This window comes from Microcebus murinus, chromosome 12 (assembly GCF_040939455.1).
Source record: "Microcebus murinus isolate Inina chromosome 12, M.murinus_Inina_mat1.0, whole genome shotgun sequence".
Taxonomy (NCBI): Eukaryota; Metazoa; Chordata; class Mammalia; order Primates; family Cheirogaleidae; genus Microcebus; species Microcebus murinus.
This window is the reverse complement of record NC_134115.1, coordinates 57,639,802-57,657,517: the sequence shown is the minus strand read 5'-3', so window position 1 is coordinate 57,657,517 and position 17,716 is coordinate 57,639,802. Positions and strand designations below refer to the sequence as shown.

At 44.6% G+C, this 17,716-nt stretch overlaps 2 protein-coding genes across 3 annotated transcripts in view; one reads left to right on the top strand and one right to left on the bottom strand.

Annotated features, from left to right (window-relative positions):
• The window catches only part of KIF24 (kinesin family member 24), a 75,646-nt gene extending 60,971 nt beyond the window's left edge, over positions 1-14,675 (top strand). Inside the window, exons 9-13 of the mRNA XM_012770137.3 lie at positions 4,619-4,690; positions 8,207-8,316; positions 9,463-11,664; positions 12,283-12,376; positions 12,942-14,675. Coding sequence (XP_012625591.2) covers positions 4,619-4,690; positions 8,207-8,316; positions 9,463-11,664; positions 12,283-12,376; positions 12,942-13,082 — 2,619 coding nt within the window. The 3' untranslated portion in view covers positions 13,083-14,675. The remainder of the gene's footprint in view (positions 1-4,618; positions 4,691-8,206; positions 8,317-9,462; positions 11,665-12,282; positions 12,377-12,941) is intronic.
• Positions 14,676-14,802: 127 nt separating this feature from the next.
• The window catches only part of UBAP1 (ubiquitin associated protein 1), a 62,028-nt gene continuing 59,114 nt past the window's right edge, over positions 14,803-17,716 (bottom strand). For both annotated transcript variants that reach the window (XM_012770141.3, XM_012770139.2), the window contains 3 exons: positions 17,314-17,493; positions 16,517-16,618; positions 14,803-15,944 (listed from right to left, as the gene is read on the bottom strand). In XM_012770141.3, the coding sequence (XP_012625595.1) occupies positions 15,804-15,944; positions 16,517-16,618; positions 17,314-17,493 (423 nt within the window). In that variant the 3' untranslated portion in view covers positions 14,803-15,803. The remainder of the gene's footprint in view (positions 15,945-16,516; positions 16,619-17,313; positions 17,494-17,716) is intronic.

Here is a 17,716-nt window from a genome sequence, read left to right as displayed (position 1 = left end):
CTACTCGGGAGTCTGAGGCAGTAGGATTGCTTGAGCCCAGGAGTTTGAGGTTGCTATGAGTTAGGCTGATCCCATGGCACTCTAGCTCGGACAACAAAGTGACACTGTGTCTCAAAAAATAAAAGCATTGTTTTCTTTATTTTGATTTAATTTTGTTTTATGATTTTGTTTTGTTTTATGATTTTGATTTTTGTTTTATTTGAAATATTTACATGGGTTTAAAGTAAATATTGTAAAACAAACCACATTTAGAGAAGTCTGATTTCCATCCCTGTCCCCTCAACTCTGTTATCTCCCTCACCTTATATAACCATTTTTCTACCTATATATGTTTGCAGGCACCTCTTTTCTCAGGAAAAAAGCTAACACACTCTGAACACTGTTCTGCACTTTGCTTTTTTTTTTTTTTTTTTTTTTTTTGATACAGAATCTCATTGTGTTGCCTAGGCTAGAATTCAGTGATGTCATCATAGTTCACTGTAACCTTAAACTCCTGGGCTCAAGCGATCATTCTCCTGCCTCAGCCTCCCAAGTACCTTGTTTCCCTGAAAATAAGACAAGGTCTTGTATTTATTTTTCCTCAAGAATACACCCTAGGGCTTATTTTTAGGGGATTGTTATTTTTTTAAGTACAGTACAACAACCTACATTTATTCAAATATAGTTAAGTCATCTTCTTCTGGAACATCATCATAACTCTCCAAACCCCGAATTCCATCCTGAATTTCTTACGACTCTATTTCCTTTAGAACCATTGGCCCCAATCTCTCATGTCGAGCAATAGAGCTCTCATGGGGCAGATGAGAAGGGCTACTGGTCTTCCTTACTGGTCCTCGAGGAAATGCATGGGTTGTGCAGATACGCCGCGTAGCCACGCCCATCACTAGGTCTTATTTTCAGGGTAGGGCTTATATTGTGCAAATGCTTAGAAATCTTGCTAGGGCTTATTTTATGGGTAGGTCTTATTTTCGGGGAAACACGGTAGCTGGGACTACAAGCGCATACTACCACATCTGGATAATTGTTCTATGTTTTGTAGAGATGGGGTCTTGCTCTTGCTCAGGCTGATCTTGAACTCCTGGCCTCAAATGATCCTCCCACTTTGGCCTCCCAGAGTATTAGGATTACAGGATGAGCCTGGCCTGCACTTTGCTTTTTTAACTTAAAGTATTCCAGAGATCACTCCATAGTTGTATGTAGAGATCTTCCTCATTCCTTCTTATAGCTACATAGAGCTGCCTTGTGCCCCTCTTCATTATTTAGGTCCTTTTGATCAGAAAGGACCAGCCAAGTACATTCTTTCCAGGACTCATAAGAAATAAATTGGGAGGATGAGAGAGGCAAAAGAGGGAACCAGCATCTTTTTTTTTATTATTTTGGGATAATTTCAGTTTTGCCAAAAAAGTTGTAAAAATCATACACAGCATTCCTGTATACTCTTCACTCAGCTTCTCCTAGTGTTAACATCTTACATGACCATAGTACAATGATCTAAATCAATAAATTAACTTTCGTATGACACTATTAACTAATCTACAGACCTTATTTGACTTTCACAAATAGTCCCACTACTGTCCTTTTTTGGGTCCAGGATCCTATATTACATTTAGTTGTCATATCTCCATAATATTCTCAGTTTTTACCATTCATGAACTTGATACCTTGAAAGAATTCTGACTATTTTGCAGAATGTTTCTTAATTTGTATTTATCTGATTTTTTTTAATGATTAGATTGCAGTTATGAATTTCTATCAAGAATATCATGGAAGTTGTGCCCTTATCAGTGTGTCATACCTAGTGGTGTATATGTCTTTGTTGGGGCTGCTATAACAAAAATACTGTAGACTGAATGGCTTAAACAACAAACATTTATTTCTTATAGTTCTGGAGACTAGAGAGTCCAAGATCAGGGCAGCAGCAGATTCAGTGTCTGGTGAGAGCCCAATTCCTAGTTTATAAACAGCTATCTTCTCAGTGTCCCCACAAGGTGGAAAGGGGTGAGAGAGTTCTCTGGGTCTTTCTTATAAGGGCACTAATCTCATTTATGAAGATTCCACCCTCAAGAACTAATCACCTCCCAAAGGCCCCACTCCTAATATCATCACATTGGGGATTAGGGTTTCAACATGAGAATTTGGGGTGATGCAAACATTCAGCTCGTAATAGTGCATGATGTCCATATGTCTTATTACTATTGATATTAACCATAATCAATTAAGGGGGTGTGTGCCAGGTTTCTCCACTGTAAAGTTACTGTTTTCCCCTTTGTAATTAATAAGTATCATGTGGGAAGATACTTTGAAACTATGCTAATATCCTGTTTTACATCACACTTTTGCTACCTAATTTTAATTAACTGTTGATTCTTATCTGCAGCAGTTATTACTGTGGCTTTTATCTGATGGGATTTTCTATTCCCATCATTCTTTCTTAATTAATTACTTGGAATTCTGCTGTGAGGAAGAGCTGCTCTTTCTCCGCCACTTATTTATTAAATTATTATTTAATAGATAAATCAGTGAATATTTCTTTTATTCATTGGATTATAAGTGTTGCTCAAATTGTACCAGATTTGACTATTGGGAACTCTTTCAGATTGGCTCCTGTTTCCCTTTGATCTGCCCCTATCATTTGTTGAGCACCTTTTGGCACTGCAAGATGTTCCATGCTCATCTTGTAACTTTCCCCTCCATCAACCATTTCTCCAAAGAGCCCTTATAGGAACCAATATATTTTTAGCCTTTGCTTATAAGCCTATCAGTTTAGTTTTCCCAACAACTGTAAGGCAAGTTAAACAAGTTCTGTTATCCTCACTTTAGGATTCTTAGGTGCATGTGGTTTAATTGAATTGGTCAAGGGTCCATAGCTTCTAACCAGAAATCTGTGATTGTGGTATTTTATATGATGATCCAGGAATCAACTACAAAACCTGGGAAGAAGTACCTGTGAAGTCATACAACCCTTTGGGGCTTATGTCTATCTCATATGAGCTATATAGCATGTAGAGGCGCCTAGGAACAAGACTTCTATTAATAGAAGAGGATCAAATGTCATGCTTTGTGAGATGTAAAAAGGTGCCCCTTGGTTCTTTCCTGGGTATTTCCCTTGGCTCCCCTTTAGTATATTGTAAAGTCTGTTGGCCATTGTATTCTAATTCAGCAGGGCTAAAAGGATCTAAGGGCTTATAGGGATTGGTGGCCACACTTGGATTTGAATATGTGAGGAGTGGGTATAACTCAGGGGCAGGGTTCTCCTTCTGGAGAATCTTCCCTGTGTTAAAGTTGAGGGATATTGGATTGATTTTTAATAATGGTGGTAATTTCCTTATACCTTTTTATACCCTACAGCTTCTTGGATGGGGATGGGGAAGGGAGTTGTGGGCCTCCATAGCTGCGTCTAAGAACAACCATAACAAACTCTCAAAGCTAATTACCAGTTCATGGTGGAACTGGAAGCACTGTCACTTCCATGGGATTGCTTCCATCTTCTTCCCTCCTTTCCTTTTCATTTACTGGTTTTAGCCTAGATGCATGACTCAGAGAGTCTCTCCTCCCTTATCTTGTGTCCCTCACCCCCACTGCTGTTTCTGATGGGTGTTTTGCCCCTGGAGGTCCATATATCTGGGTACTTGCTGTCCCTAGTGATGTCCAGTGAGCACTTCACTGAGGAGATATGCCTAGGAGCAAGTAACATTCCTTTTCCTTTGGGCCACAGACCCTGCTCTTTTTTTTTTTTTTTTTTGAGACAGAGTCTCACTTTGTTGCCCAGGCTAGAGTGAGTGCCGTAGCATTAGCCTGGCTCACAGCAACCTCAATCTCCGGGGCTCAGCGATCCTACTGCCTCAGCCTCCCGAGTAGCTGGGACTACAGGCATGCGCCACCATGCCTGGCTAACTTTTTGTATATATATTTTTAGTTGGTCAATTAATTTCTTTCTATTTTTGGTAGAGACGGGGTCTCGCTCAGGCTGGTTTCGAACTCCTGACCTTGAGCAATCCACCCGCCTCGGCCTCCCAAAGTGCTAGGATTACAGGCGTGAGCCACCCGGCCCAGAGACCTTGCTCTTTTAAAATGAAGGAGTAGACCTGGCTGATTTCTCAGTTCCATCCCAGCTCTGACTCTAGAATTTCTCCTACCCCATTCAGATAACTTATATCTGAATCTATATTTAAATCTACATACCTATAGGTGTGCATATGTGAGCAGGAAGAGGGGGAAGTGGGTATAGATATTTTCTCTACTTAATTGCATGAATGAGTTGGAAAGAGTGTGAAGAGACATAGGGAGCTAGCAAACAGAACTACCACCACATAAATTTGGATGCTCGGACTTGAGAGTAGGTCCCTGAGTTTGTCTTTCCCCTGCTATCAACTCAGAGCTAATCCTAGGATCCTACCCTTTGTTGGGAGGCCTTAGCTATGCAGCACAGGATGGTGTTTCCCAGTCTATTCTGGTTTTTCTTGTTGAACAGGAAACTACAGGGAATTTTTATTTCCTTTTGGAGGATTACCTGAATGTGGTTTATTTAAGAAAAATAAGTTTACTATGGGTGCAACATCTGATCTGTTATTCTCTCTTTGCATGTAATATTTGATGTGCTTATTCTCCCACTTTTCAGCTGAAGGAATGTATCCGAGCACTGGATCAGGAACACACCCATACTCCCTTCAGGCAAAGCAAATTAACTCAGGTAAAATTAAATGTGAGCCTTGAGTTTGTCCTGATTCATTCATTTGTTCCTTCTTTCATTCATTTATTCATTTAGTAGAGTATCCACTGTCGGCAAGACATGATGCTAGACATACTGGGGAAAAGAGAAGGGGATGAATCACATTCCTACTAGGAGCTCTCAGGCTACAAATTGGAGTATCCCTAATTCAAAAATCCGAAATCTGAAATGCTCCAGAATCCAAAACCTTTTGAGCACCAATATGATACTCAAAGGAAATGCTCATTGGAACATTTCAGATTTGGGATTTTTGGATTATGGATGCACAACTGGAAGTAAAACACAAATATTCCAGAATCCAAAATAATCTGAAATCTGAACTACTTCTGTTCCCAAGCACTTCAGATAAGGGATAATCAACCTGTGCTAGGACTTTAGAGAGGCAGAGATATTTGTAGTACAGGGCAGCTGGGGTCCCATAGGCTACACTCTTCTGGTCACCATTTTTCTGTTTGTTTCCAGTGTACGGAAATCTTGTTGATTTGTGGAGTCTCTGGGCCTTTGAAGAGGGTGAGGTAGCTGTACTTGGTACTTTCTTGGTTCTAAGATTTAGACTAGTGTTTCAGCACAAAAAAATACTGGTTACAGGCAGTTAAAAAGAAGGAGATAGATTTTCTATGTGGACTGATAGGAAAGATGTCTGTGATACATTGTGATGCAAGCTGTAGAATAATATAATACTGTAATTGGCTGTGTGGTCCTAAAGCATTTTTTCTATTACATATTTAGCCCCACAGAGGAAAACATTTAAAGATATCAAAGAAAGAGTTAGTATTGGCTCTATTTGGAGAGTAACAATGAACATAAAGATGGAACTGCAACTTTTCACATTTTTAAAAGAGCACCGGCCAGGCACGGTGGTTCACGCCTGTAATCCTAGCACTCTGAGAGGCTGAGGTGGGAGGATCACTCAAGGTGAGGAGTTCAAAACCAGCCTGAGCAAGAGTGAGACCCCGTCTCTACTAAAAATAGCAAGAAATTAATTGTACAACTAAAAATATAGAAATAGAAATAGAAAAAATTAGCCGGGCATGGTGGCACATGCCTGTAGTCCCAGCTACTCGGGAGTCTGAGGCAGAAGGATTGCTTGAGCCCAGGAGTTTGAGGTTGCCGTGAGCTAGGCAGATGCCACAGCACTCTAGCCTGGGCAACAGAGTGAGACTCTATCTCAAAAAAAAACACAAAAAAAACACATACGGTGTGACCACTTTTTTTTTTTTGTGTGTGTGGTGGTTGTTTTGGTTTTTTTCTTTTTAATAGAAAGAGTCTCATCCTGTTGCCCAGGCTAGAGTGCAGTGGTCTAATCGTAGCTCAGTGCAACCTCAATCTCCTGGGCTCAAGCCTCCTTCTACCTCAGCCTCCTGAGTAGCTGGGACTACAGGTGTGTACCACCACACCTAGCTAATTTTTCTATTTTTTTGTTGAGACAAGGTCTCACTATGTTGCCCAGGCTAGTCTCAAACTCAGAGCTGCAAGTAATTCTCCCACTTTGGCCTCCCAAAGTGCTGGGATTACAGGTTTGAGCCACCACCATACCTGGCCTGTTTTTATAGTTTAAAAAATGTGCAATGAGGGGGAAAAAGCCACACAGAAAACTATGCAAATGTTAACTGTGGTTATTCTGTGTGGTGGGACAAATAGGTAATTTTTTTTCTATTTCTTAGTCATGAAGATGTGCCTCTTAACAGAAAAACTGACAGATGTGAAGTCAGCATTCACAATGACTGCAGAAGGGTGGCATGGGGAGGGGTCTTTCTAGGTATAAACAGCTGTGAAGGTAGTTATGGGTGCCCTGCTTCCTCTCTGCACTATGGCCCTGTGTACAGTAAAAGACAGACATGGTAGAGGGAGATCTAGGACAGGATCTTTGTATGCTGCAGAATGAAGCCAGCCTAGTACATGGGAGAGGTTCTACTCTGTGCAGCTAGACTAGCAGACATAGGACCTGAGGCAGAACCTATAAAAACAGCTTCTTTCTAGTCACAGTTGATGATCTATGGGTTAGATTGTGTATTCTCAAATGTGATTCCAATCAGGGACCAAGGAAATGCTTCCTATAGGTCCTAATTCTGACATTGGCTTTATTATTTTTTAAATAATACGCTCCCCATCCCCAGAAAATGCATTCCTATTTAATTAAAGCATAATAATTCCAGGCCGGGTGTGGTGGCTCATACCTGTAATCCTAGCACTCTGGGAGGCAGAGGCGGGCGGATTGCTCGAGGTCAGGAGTTCAAAACCAGCCTGAGCAAGAGCGAGACCCTGTCTCTACTATAAATAAAAAGAAATTAATTGGCCAACTAATATATATATATATAGAAAAAATTAGCCAGACATGGTGGTGCATGCCTATAGTCCCAGCTACTCGGGAGGCTGAGGCAGGAGGATCGCTTGAGCCCAAGAGTTTGAGGTTGCTGTGAGCTAGACTGACGCCACGGCACTCACTCTAGCCTGGACAACAAAGTGAGACTCTGTCTCAAAAAAATAAATAAAATAAAATAAAGCATAATAATTCCAACTGTACATACAAATACAAACAAGAAGGTACATCTTCAAAACATTGTTGCATTAAAAAAAGAAAAAGAGAAAAACCTTTAAATCCCAGGCCCTGGTGATAACTGCTGCTACATTTCCAGTCATCTGTCTGCCACATATACACACACAGATCCACTAATAGAGTTATGGAATCATATATACCATTTTCACTCAAAGATTTAAGTTTTAGATATCTTTTCATGTTCCTAAGTATAGATATAATCATTTTTAATGGTTGTATTGCATTCAATTTATAATTAGTTTGTTTCTTATTTATAAATTATTATAAACTATTAATAGATTGTTACTAAATTTTATTATAAAAAATGTTGTAATGAATATCATGAGGGCTTTTTTTTTTTTGGTCAATTGAGCAATTATCTCCTTGCAATAAAGTCCTAGAAGTATAATTGCCAAGCCAATAGTGTGCATATATTTTACCTTTTTGAGACAAGGTCTCATTACATGGGTGAGGCTGGTCTTGAACTCATGGGCTCAAGTGATCCTCCTGCCTCATCCTCCCTAGTAGCTGGAACTACAGGCACATAACACTGCACCCAGCTTTTTTTACATTTTGATACATATTGCCAAACTGCCCGCTGAAAAGCTTGTACCAGTTCATGGTACGCGATACATGGCAGTGTAGAAGAGTGCCTATTTCCCTGGACCCTCACCAGATTATCATCAGTCTTTTTTAGTCTTATGTGTAAGATATATATAATATGTCAGTTTTTTTAATGGTTTGTTTGCCTTTTTTTTTTTTTTTGCTTATTGGTAAGATGGTGAGCCTTTTCTGTGTTTATTGATCGTTTATATTTCTTCTTTTGTGAATTGCCTTTTTGTTGACAGAGAACTATGGCCGAGCATCCTGCATATAATAAGTGGCAACTGTGCCTTTTGTTAGTCGATTTCATTCATTGACCTGCTTTCTGTTTTGGGTAGGTCCTGAAGGACTCTTTCATTGGCAATGCCAAAACCTGCATGATCGCCAATATCTCACCAAGTCACGTGGCCACTGAACATACTCTGAATACCTTGCGCTATGCTGACCGGTAAGTTGGCTCCCAGATGGCAGTGTGTGTGTGTGTGCATGCACATGCGGCACACCCGCATATGCTCCCATGTCTCTCATACACAGGGATCTGACCTTGAGCTCTACAATGCTGTTCTTAGAGCAATTGGTCATTGGAAGAATGTGACCTGATAGACCCTGTCATTTTGCAAATGTGACAAGAGGAAAATGACACACTCCCTTGTTCAGGAGTTGACTCCATCAGTTGCTTTTAAATGGCTAGTGAAAAATCAAATATTAATGTAGGGTGGAAGTCTCAGTGAAGTTTTCTTCCTGCTGGTCTCAGCCCAAACTGTATGTAGGTCCAGAAGGGACCAACCCAAGACATTTTACAGGAGGATAAACTGAGGCCCAGAGAAGGGCAGGAACTTTCCAAAGGCTCATCTGGAGTTAGTAGCTCTCACATGTCTCTTACAGTGGGTGACCCATTTTTGATTGTCATGACAGGAGAAGTGCTACTGGCATCTGGTGAGTAGAGGCCAAGTATACTGCTAAACATCCTACAGTGCATAAGACAGCCCCTGCAATAAAGAACTATCTGGTGCAAAATGTCAATAGTGCTAAGGTTGAGCAATCCTGGAAATAGACAAGTCATTTTTCCTTAATAAAATTAGCACAAGCCTGCTTATTTCTGGAGGTTTTGCTTCCTGAAGGGCCCAGTAGGTTTGAGAGAATTCATTTTCCCAGGAAAGCCTGAAAGGGAGTGGTTTGCAGAAAAAGAGGACTCTGATTATAGAATTGCAGGTAAGTGGTAGACATGAACTCCTGAGTGGCCCATCTTTAGGAAGCAGTGTGGGCCCTGCATAAACAATACAGTTCTGAGGCTGGTTTCTCTGTCCTGTCCCTTGCATGGGACTGTGGTGATTTCTAAAACTCTTCTGATCATGGAATGTTGGGTACATAATTATATCCTCAGAGAAGACACTGCTCTTTTTTATTCAGGTGCAGAGGGGTATCTCATGCTGAAATAGAATGTCCCCTTTTTCTCTTAATCTCTCTAGATAAAAAAAATAACTCCCAATCCTTGTAATACTTTTCTTTGGTTTTTGTTTTCCCAGAAAGCTATAGGAAAGGAATTGGGGAACATGCCAAAATACACATTTAACATAAAAATGGTTATTTACAGGGTCAAAGAACTAAAGAAAGGCATTAAGCGTTGTGCTTCAGCTACCAGTCGAAATCGGACATCTGGAAGCTCCTCTCCAAAACGAATTCAGAGCTCCCCTGTGGCCCTGCCAGGGGACAAGTGTTCTCCCAAGAAAGTAAAGCTGGGGCTTCAGCAATCACTCACAGTGGCACCTGGCTCCACAAGAGGGAAAACCCATCCACTGGCCAGCCACCCACCCAACATCCCCTTTGCTTCTGTACCTAAAGTCCCTGGTAAAAGGGGTAGCTCCAGAAGGAGTCTTCCTCAAGAATGGGTTGTTCAGACTAGCCCTCTCAAAGGAACCATGAGGTTTGGACATTTGGCCCAAAAAAGGGAAGAGCCAGCACCCTTGTGCTCTGAGAGAAATCAAATTAGCAACAAAACTGCCCTTGGGTCAGGAAGCAGAGCTCCAGGCCCAGAAGAAGGCCTAGTACATGGTAAGCTGCCCACCAAGTGCAAGAAAGTTCAAACTGTGCAGCCGGTACAGAAGCAGCTTGTGTCACAAACTGAGCTCTCCTTTGGCAACACCCACCACATAACAGAGTATGGTCAGGACAACAAGGGAGGCAGGCCTGCCTCTGAAACTTGGACAAACATCCCTCCACATCAGAAGGATAGGGAGGAACATTTACGTTTTTATCACCAGCAGTTCCAGCAGCCTCCACTCCTCCAACAAAAGTTAAATTACCAACCACTGAAAAGGCTTTTATGCCAGTACAGGATGCCAGAGGGTCAGCTCCAGAAGGAGACTCCCCCTCTGTTCCATTCTTATTCTGAGAGCCATGATGGGGTCCAAGTTGAGGACCTTGATGACAGTGATTTCAGTGAAGATTCTTTTTCACATGTCTCCAGTCAAAGGACCACAAAGCAGAGGAACATCCTGGAGAATAGCAAAGACTCATTCTTCCTTCATCAGAGTGGGGAGCAAGGTCCTGAGGAGCAGGCAGCAGAAAGGCAGGAGAGTCTGTTTTCCAGCCCCAGGACTGATGGTCATGAGAAAGGTCTAAGTGAAAGCTGGGTGTACTCCAAAGACCCCATAAGCCACAGAAGAGCAGCACTTGATCATAGCAGCAGCCCAAGTAAGGTGCCCTTAGATTGGAGCAGAGAGGAAGACTCCACCTGCTCCGGGCATTCTCCCAGAGACAACCTGGCGGAGAAGCCTTACTGCTCACAGGTAGATTTTATATATGGCCAGAAAGGAGGTGAAGGCCCTGCCTTTGATCTCAGACAGGATACCTTCAGAAGTGAGGTTCTTGGGCAGACTGAGATCAGCTTGCCATCCTCAGAGGAAGATGGTTTCACTTTCTCACTATCTCACAGTGTAGTTCCTGGATCCCGAGACCAAAGAGACACAGTCACCATACATTTGAGAGAAGTCAGTGAAGATAGCCCAATTCAAGTGACTAGAACAGTGAAAAACAGTAATGCTTCCCAAGGAGAAGACTCGAGAGAGCAATTAGGCATGTGCTCTGAATATGCTTCTGGACTGATGGCTCCTCTCACCATGTCCCTCCTGGAGAACCCAGATGATGAGGATTCTCCTCCCTTGGAGCAGCTGGCCCAGAATAGTGCTATGCATAGTCCAGTGGCAGAGAGCACAGGGGGGCCAGTTATGGGCCACACAGTGTCATCTGGTGATCAAGAGGCAGTCTTGCCAGTGTCTTCAGCAACTGGGCACCTGTGGCTATCCTCATCTCCCCCTGACAATAAGCCTGGGGGTGACCTTCCAGCTCTGTCTCCATCACCCATCCGTCAGCACCCACCTGAGAAGCTGCCCAACAGAGAGGCTGACCTGAGAGAGGCCTGCCAGAACAGAGACACTGCCCTTTTCTCCCAGGAACACGTGGGTGGTGAGCAGTATGATACTGATGCCGAAGAGGTAGATCTGGGCAGCTCCTGGGGTTTCCCAAGAAAGCCCTTCCCTACCATACATACTGAGGTGCCTCATTCTGGACCTACACTCACCGCACAAACAGGAAGTAGTGACCAATCCTGGGCTCAGTGGAGAAAACATCCTACAAGGTTTGGGTGGCAGGAGCTTGGTTTGTCCACAGACTCCATAAAGTTGGCCTGCTACAAAGACATCACATGGCTCAAACACAGGCCAGGCTCTCCCCTGGTCCACAGCTGCTCTCCTAAGACTGCAGGAACACTCCATCAGGCCACCCTGAAGCAAGCACAGTAAGTTGGACTAAGACTCCTGTCACACCCCCACTGCCACCCCAGTTTAATGTTTTGTCATAAACCAAGAGAAGGCCATGCAGGGATGCAACAAGTGAGTAGCTTGCCTCTCTAGCTGGACAATCTTGCTGCTCCGCGGTCTCTACCCATCATTAGAGTCTGACAAAAGGCAGGTCCTCCAGCTTCTAACTCAAACACTCTGCTTTGGTCCCTGGGCCCTCCACAGGAAGTAGAAATGATAGCAATCTAGGCAGTAGGCTCCCCTTTACACCAGGTATGCCAGTTGCAGTGGTCACAACCTTGATAGCCTTTCTACAGGGAAGCTGTGGGAAATGGGCAGCTCCTATGGAAGAGAAGCTGTACCCAGCCCTGTCCCTCAGTAGCAGGGGATAGCTTAAGAAACCCGTCTGTTTTTCTGTATTTCATCGTTACTCCCCAATCTCTTGACTAGTCCTGAGGAAGAACAAGTGAGTAGGGAGGTGGGTGGTGAGCTGGCCCTAGTCAAAGTCTTGACCACTTTGGGCAGAGCCAACTCCCCGCCTAGAAATGAGGCTCAGCTCCAGAAAGCTGCCCAGGAGAGGACAGGAGTCCTCACAGTGTCCCCTCTGGTATTCCAAGACAGGTGGTCATCCAAGCACACCAGGAACAGCTGGATGAAATGGCCGAGCTAGGCTCCAAGGAGGAGACCCTGATAAGCCAGCTGGCTTCTAATGTAAGTAGCAGCCTTGGCTGGACACTTGGGGGCTGTTGGGAATTAGCCTGCAGCTAGTTTGATGGTAATCTTTGTTTACCAATCTTTGGTAATCTTTGCAAACAAAGTTATGTGTGGCGTAAGGGTCTGTTGTCACATACTGAGGCCTTGTGCCTCCCCTTGCCACTCCTCTGAGACAGCTTGAGTGGGTAGAGGTACAGGTGAGAGATGGTGCCATCTCTACTCCCCATTCCCAGGCTAAAATGTCTGAAGCCTCTAGTCCTAGCCACTCTGCCTTCCTAGTGGCTTTTTGGGGCTCCTTCTGTGACTAATAGTGACCAGCTTGCAGACCAGAGGTATTTCTACCAAAACACCCTGCTGCCACAAAAAAATACCTCAACCTAGAGTGTCTCAATGCAGAGAGGTAGGCCCGACCCTGTGCCATAGCAACTATCCTACCCATTTTCCAGCTAGAGGAGTGGCCTGAGTTATGAAATTTTTCTGCAAGAGGAGGGACTAGAAAAGCGTATCTGACAGAGGGCCAACAGGAGTAAAAGCTCCATTTGTCCTTTGTTTCCTTTCTCAGGATTTTGAAGATTTTGTGACCCAGTTGGATGAGATCATGGTTCTGAAATCCAAGTGCATACAGAGTCTCAGGAGCCAGCTGCAACTGTACCTTACCCGCCACGGGCCAGCTGCAGCCCCTGAGAGGACAGTGGTGTCTTAGAGTAAGATCCTGTATGGGGTGGTGTGGGCAGTGCAGGAGCCTGTGCTGGGCTCTCAGGGGCTGGAGAAGGCTTCCGCCAGATCCTACTTGCACATTACCAGAACCCACTCGCTGTCCTTCCCGTGCTAGCCTGGCCCCTGCTTCTCCCTCAGGGCCCCACTGAAGAACTTAATGCCCCTCCCTTTTCTTTGTGACTAGAGAATTTGTTTTACTGACCTGTTGTCCATGGGAACACATTTGGATTTATGACTTTACAGATGTTTCTAACTTTGGGGATCAGAGGATAGGGTGGATCAGTGGTAACCTAAAAGCCAGAGGTCACAAGCCAGGAAAGAATATGCTGAGCCCCAGCGGCTTTATCAGCTGAATTCTCCGCCTTTCTATCTTCAAAGACTAAAACACTGGTTAAAACCTAAAACACTGGTGCTAGGGATAGGGGCAGGGATAGGGGTGAGCTCTGCCCCATCAACTCTTAGATATTGATTTAGGGATTTAGATTAGTTTTTTTAAATGTAAAATGGATAAACCTTGACTTGATGTCTTTCACAGCAGCAGATGTGGGACGGGCTTTAGGGAGTTCCCCTCCTTCCCTGCAATCCAATTTTCAGAGAAGGTGCCCACGTCACTGCATTATTCTTTTCCCATCTCTGACTCTTGCTGGGGTGATGAGCCTCTTATACAATGCTCAATAGCCCTCATGCTTCTGTGGCAGTTCCTAGCTCCTGTCTGAGTCCTCACTCCCCACATCCCTCACAGAAGAGTTGGCAAGCTAGAGGATCTCAGGCAAGTCTGTCTCCTATCCTTGCTATCATCTAGGATACCCTGGCCAGCCACTCTTGCCTCTCAAGGGCCTGTGTTTAGCACCTTGGCACGGAGTATTCTAGTCAGAAGTCTGAGGCCTTGAAAACAGAATTTACACACATACACAAGCCTTCTGAGTTGTTTGCTGGGTATCTAAAAAGATACAGGAAGCAGCCCTCATCACTTTCTGAGGCCACCATGGGTCAAACTGAGATACTTGTGTCACAACCCTGACCTTAATGCCAATTACCCTATGAACTTTAGCTTCCCCTTCACATAAAGGATAACTTTTTAAGGTTTGAAAAGAGGGAACTTATATGGCTCTCTTGAGACTAGCAACCTGCCCTGGCCACCCTTTGTCAGCCTCTGGCAGTGCCTGGTCTGACCACCAGAGGGCATCCTCATTCCAGCTTGGTGCTTCCTGGCCCTAAGGCTCTGCAGTCCCTCCTTACATGATCACCAAAAAACCTACACCAGCCATTAACCCAAGTGAGACAGTGGGGTGGTATTAAGTCTAAAAACAAGAAACTTTACAGATGAATCCAGTTCTATCAGATACAACAGTACCACTAAGAGCTGGTGAAATCCAGTCCTGCCTGTGGCACAGAACACATAAACATACGCTGCTCAAAGGAAAAGGGACTTCCTCACTTCCTCTGAAGGAAGGCCCAACCTGTCCCACCTCCAGAGTCAGTCTTGCAGGAAGGCAGGACAGCTAGGTCAGGTTCAAACAGACAAAAACCAGGGTTAGAGGGCCAGCTCCTGGGTCCTACAGGCCTAGAATGAGAAGAAAGTTCTGACACAGAAAATGATTAAGTCCTGTTCCATCCCCAGCAAATCCAAGCAGGAAATCCCTTCATCACCCACCTAACCACCCCCCTCAGTAAAACAGCCCTTGGCAATAAAGCACAGCAGGACATAACTTTTGGATTTTTATTAGTAGTTCTCTCTGAAGAATCAAAATAGTTAGCAAATTATTTTAGATTCATCAAGACTGTATATCCTTTGTATTTAGATCTTTAATGTTGTACAACTTAATACAAAACAAACCAAAGAGACTGACTTCTATGACTAGGTGTTACTCATTGTGTCATCCTAAAGCAGTGGGCTGGAGGGAGAGGCTGTTCAAGGAGAACAGAGGTGGAGTTAGTGCTGGCCAACTAAATCATGGCCTGTTTTCTCACCCATTCAATGTGCTGGGAAGGGACCGATGATTTCTTAAACTGACAACTGTTTCCTAGAGCAGGGGCTCTAAAACCCTGGGTAGCAGAGGACTGTGGTCCAAACCAAGCTAAAAGAAACAGGCTGGGGCAGGGAAGCATGGTGAATGCCTGGCAGAAGAGGCAAACTCTGGGTCCCACGGGGAAAAGCACATTCTTTGCACCTCAGAGACTTTGTAGAACCAGTGTAACACTAAGAGACTTTGTTAAAAGAGGGAAAAAATAAAGCCCTGGAAGAATCTTTCACTTGCATTCAACTTGGATTAAAGTTCAGTCCACTAGTGTGGGGAGTGTGGGGATAAGCATCTAGCCCCAAAGCAGCACTTAGCCTGGTCCTCCCACCCCCTTCTCCCCGACAACTCTTAGCCAGGTTTCAGCTGGGGATGTAAAGACCCCAGGAAGACCAGGGTATTCTCTCTGGAGGGCCGAGGTGGGAAGGACACTTCTCAAAATACAAATACATTTAATATGGAAGGAGCCAGGACTGTTCTGGGGGCATTTGCATGCCCCAATCTTCCCCCCCTTTCTCCCCAGCTCAGGGCCTAGGCTCATAGAGACTGGCAAGCACAGTCTCCACACCTGACCTTTTAACCCACAAAAGAAAATCCAGAAGTGTTCCCCTTCTCCTTCCCCATAGGTGAGCTCTGCAGGGCCTCCTAGGGGTGGTGTTTCCTTGGCAGGGCCTAGGCAGGGCGTGGTCTCAGCTGGCTCCTGCCCGAGCCATGAGGTCTTCCAAAGCGTTGTCCTGGTCATTGTTGTGTAATAGCAAAACTTCCTTAATGTCTTTCAGTTCAAAGCCCATTTCCTTAAATTTGCTCATTAACTGAAGAAACTCCATCATCTAAGGGATAGAAGAGAATACAGATTAAAGGGTCCAGCCGCACAGCACAGCTGAGTGAAGGAGTATAGAGAAGGGGACTGGGGGTGTCTACATACTTCAACTGGAGCCCACCAGCAAGCAGAGGCAGACTGTAGAGGAAGCCAAGGCAGATGGGTAATGCCATAGCTCATCATACTCCAGGTATCACAACCAGTCCCAACTCACCTTTGCTGACCTCTATATCTGGGTCCCACCACCCACATCCACACCCCCACCATGACAGGATACTGAACCCAGAAATGGCTGCTCTCCAGGGAGTAAGCTAGGCAAAGAGACCAGCAATCTCCCCTGTTGGCCAAAAGTCTGACTTTTAGCCCAGGTCAATTTCCCCTTCCCTTCACTAGGATTCTAGATAGTTTTCACTCAACCTAAACACAGGCCTCAGCCTGTCTGGACACAAGAGATTCTGCCCTTCGACTGCTTCTGCCTGTAGTCACTGACATGGAAAGGGGGTTGAGGGGCAGAGAAGAAAACCAGGACAGACTGCTTTGTCCTTCCCTATCTAGGTTTTCATGAAGCATGAAGGTTCTCACCTTTTCTTCTGAACACTGGTGCATTTCTAGAGCCTCTTCCACCAAAAGAGGGTCAAAGCCCTTCTCACAAAGCTGTCCATGTGCAAAAAGATAGTCGAGAATCTAAGAAAAGAAACAAGAGGTTTAGCACCGACTGCCACTCTTCTCTGCTTCCTTCCCAAGAGTCTTACACATACTGGCTAGTGTGACGTCTACTTCCTGCCCCACTGGGCTATCAGATGTTGGATAGGACTTGATTTTCTGCCTTGAACTGTATCCAACATAGTAAGATCTCAGTGTCTATTTGCTACATAGACAGGCACACCCTTCTAAACATGAGTAGTCATTTTCCAAAGGAGTTGCTGCCACAGCTGACTCAGCTCTACCAGAATGTCAACTCCAAAGCCTAGGCAGGAAATTCCTCTAAGAAATAGCCCCAGTCAAAAATATCCCCAAGGTGTAGGACTCAAGTACCCTATTTGGAACTCCCTGGACAGCTATGACAGGATAAAAATTTCTGGAATGAGATATGTGACCATATCCCAAGCCGAGTTTTGCCCTCTGGGAGAGCAGAGAAAAGGGTAAGAGCTCCAATACTCCCAAGGCTTTGGCTCAGCCTAGGTCCCAATGAATATTGCTGCTGAACCTGCTGGCTGCCCAAAAAGATGACCTGAATCCCCCCAAACCCATGGGAAAGGAGGTTGGTGCTATGAGTCTGAGGGGCTCCAGAATAGAGGCCGGACACTACTCCAGCTCCAAAGGTCTGAGACTTCTCTCCTGGCTGACCACCTACTCCCCACTAATGACCAACTGCTCACCTGCTCAATGTTCTCTCCTTTCTTCTTCATGGCTCTCAGGACACACTCATATGAGTAGCCCATGTTGACCACTGTCTCCACACACTGCCGCTCACTGGGGGACAATATCTGTAGTTCAGAATAGGCCTGGGGACAGCTGGGCATGTTGGGCACTTGTGACATTGAGAAATTAGGGGTGACCTGGTGATGGAAGAAACAAGAGGATCAAGGCAAGAAGAAAGAAGACCAAGGCCCCAGAAGACATGTCACTGAAGGGGTCTGGTCCAGGGGCTTGCCATTTCTGACTCTAATCGTGCTCCCAAGTCAAGAAGTCTACTAAGAATAAAGGGCTAGGCTGCTGGTCAAACATCCTGAAAAGGAATGAAGAGGGGTAGGAGAATCCCAGCCAAGGGACAGAAAAGCT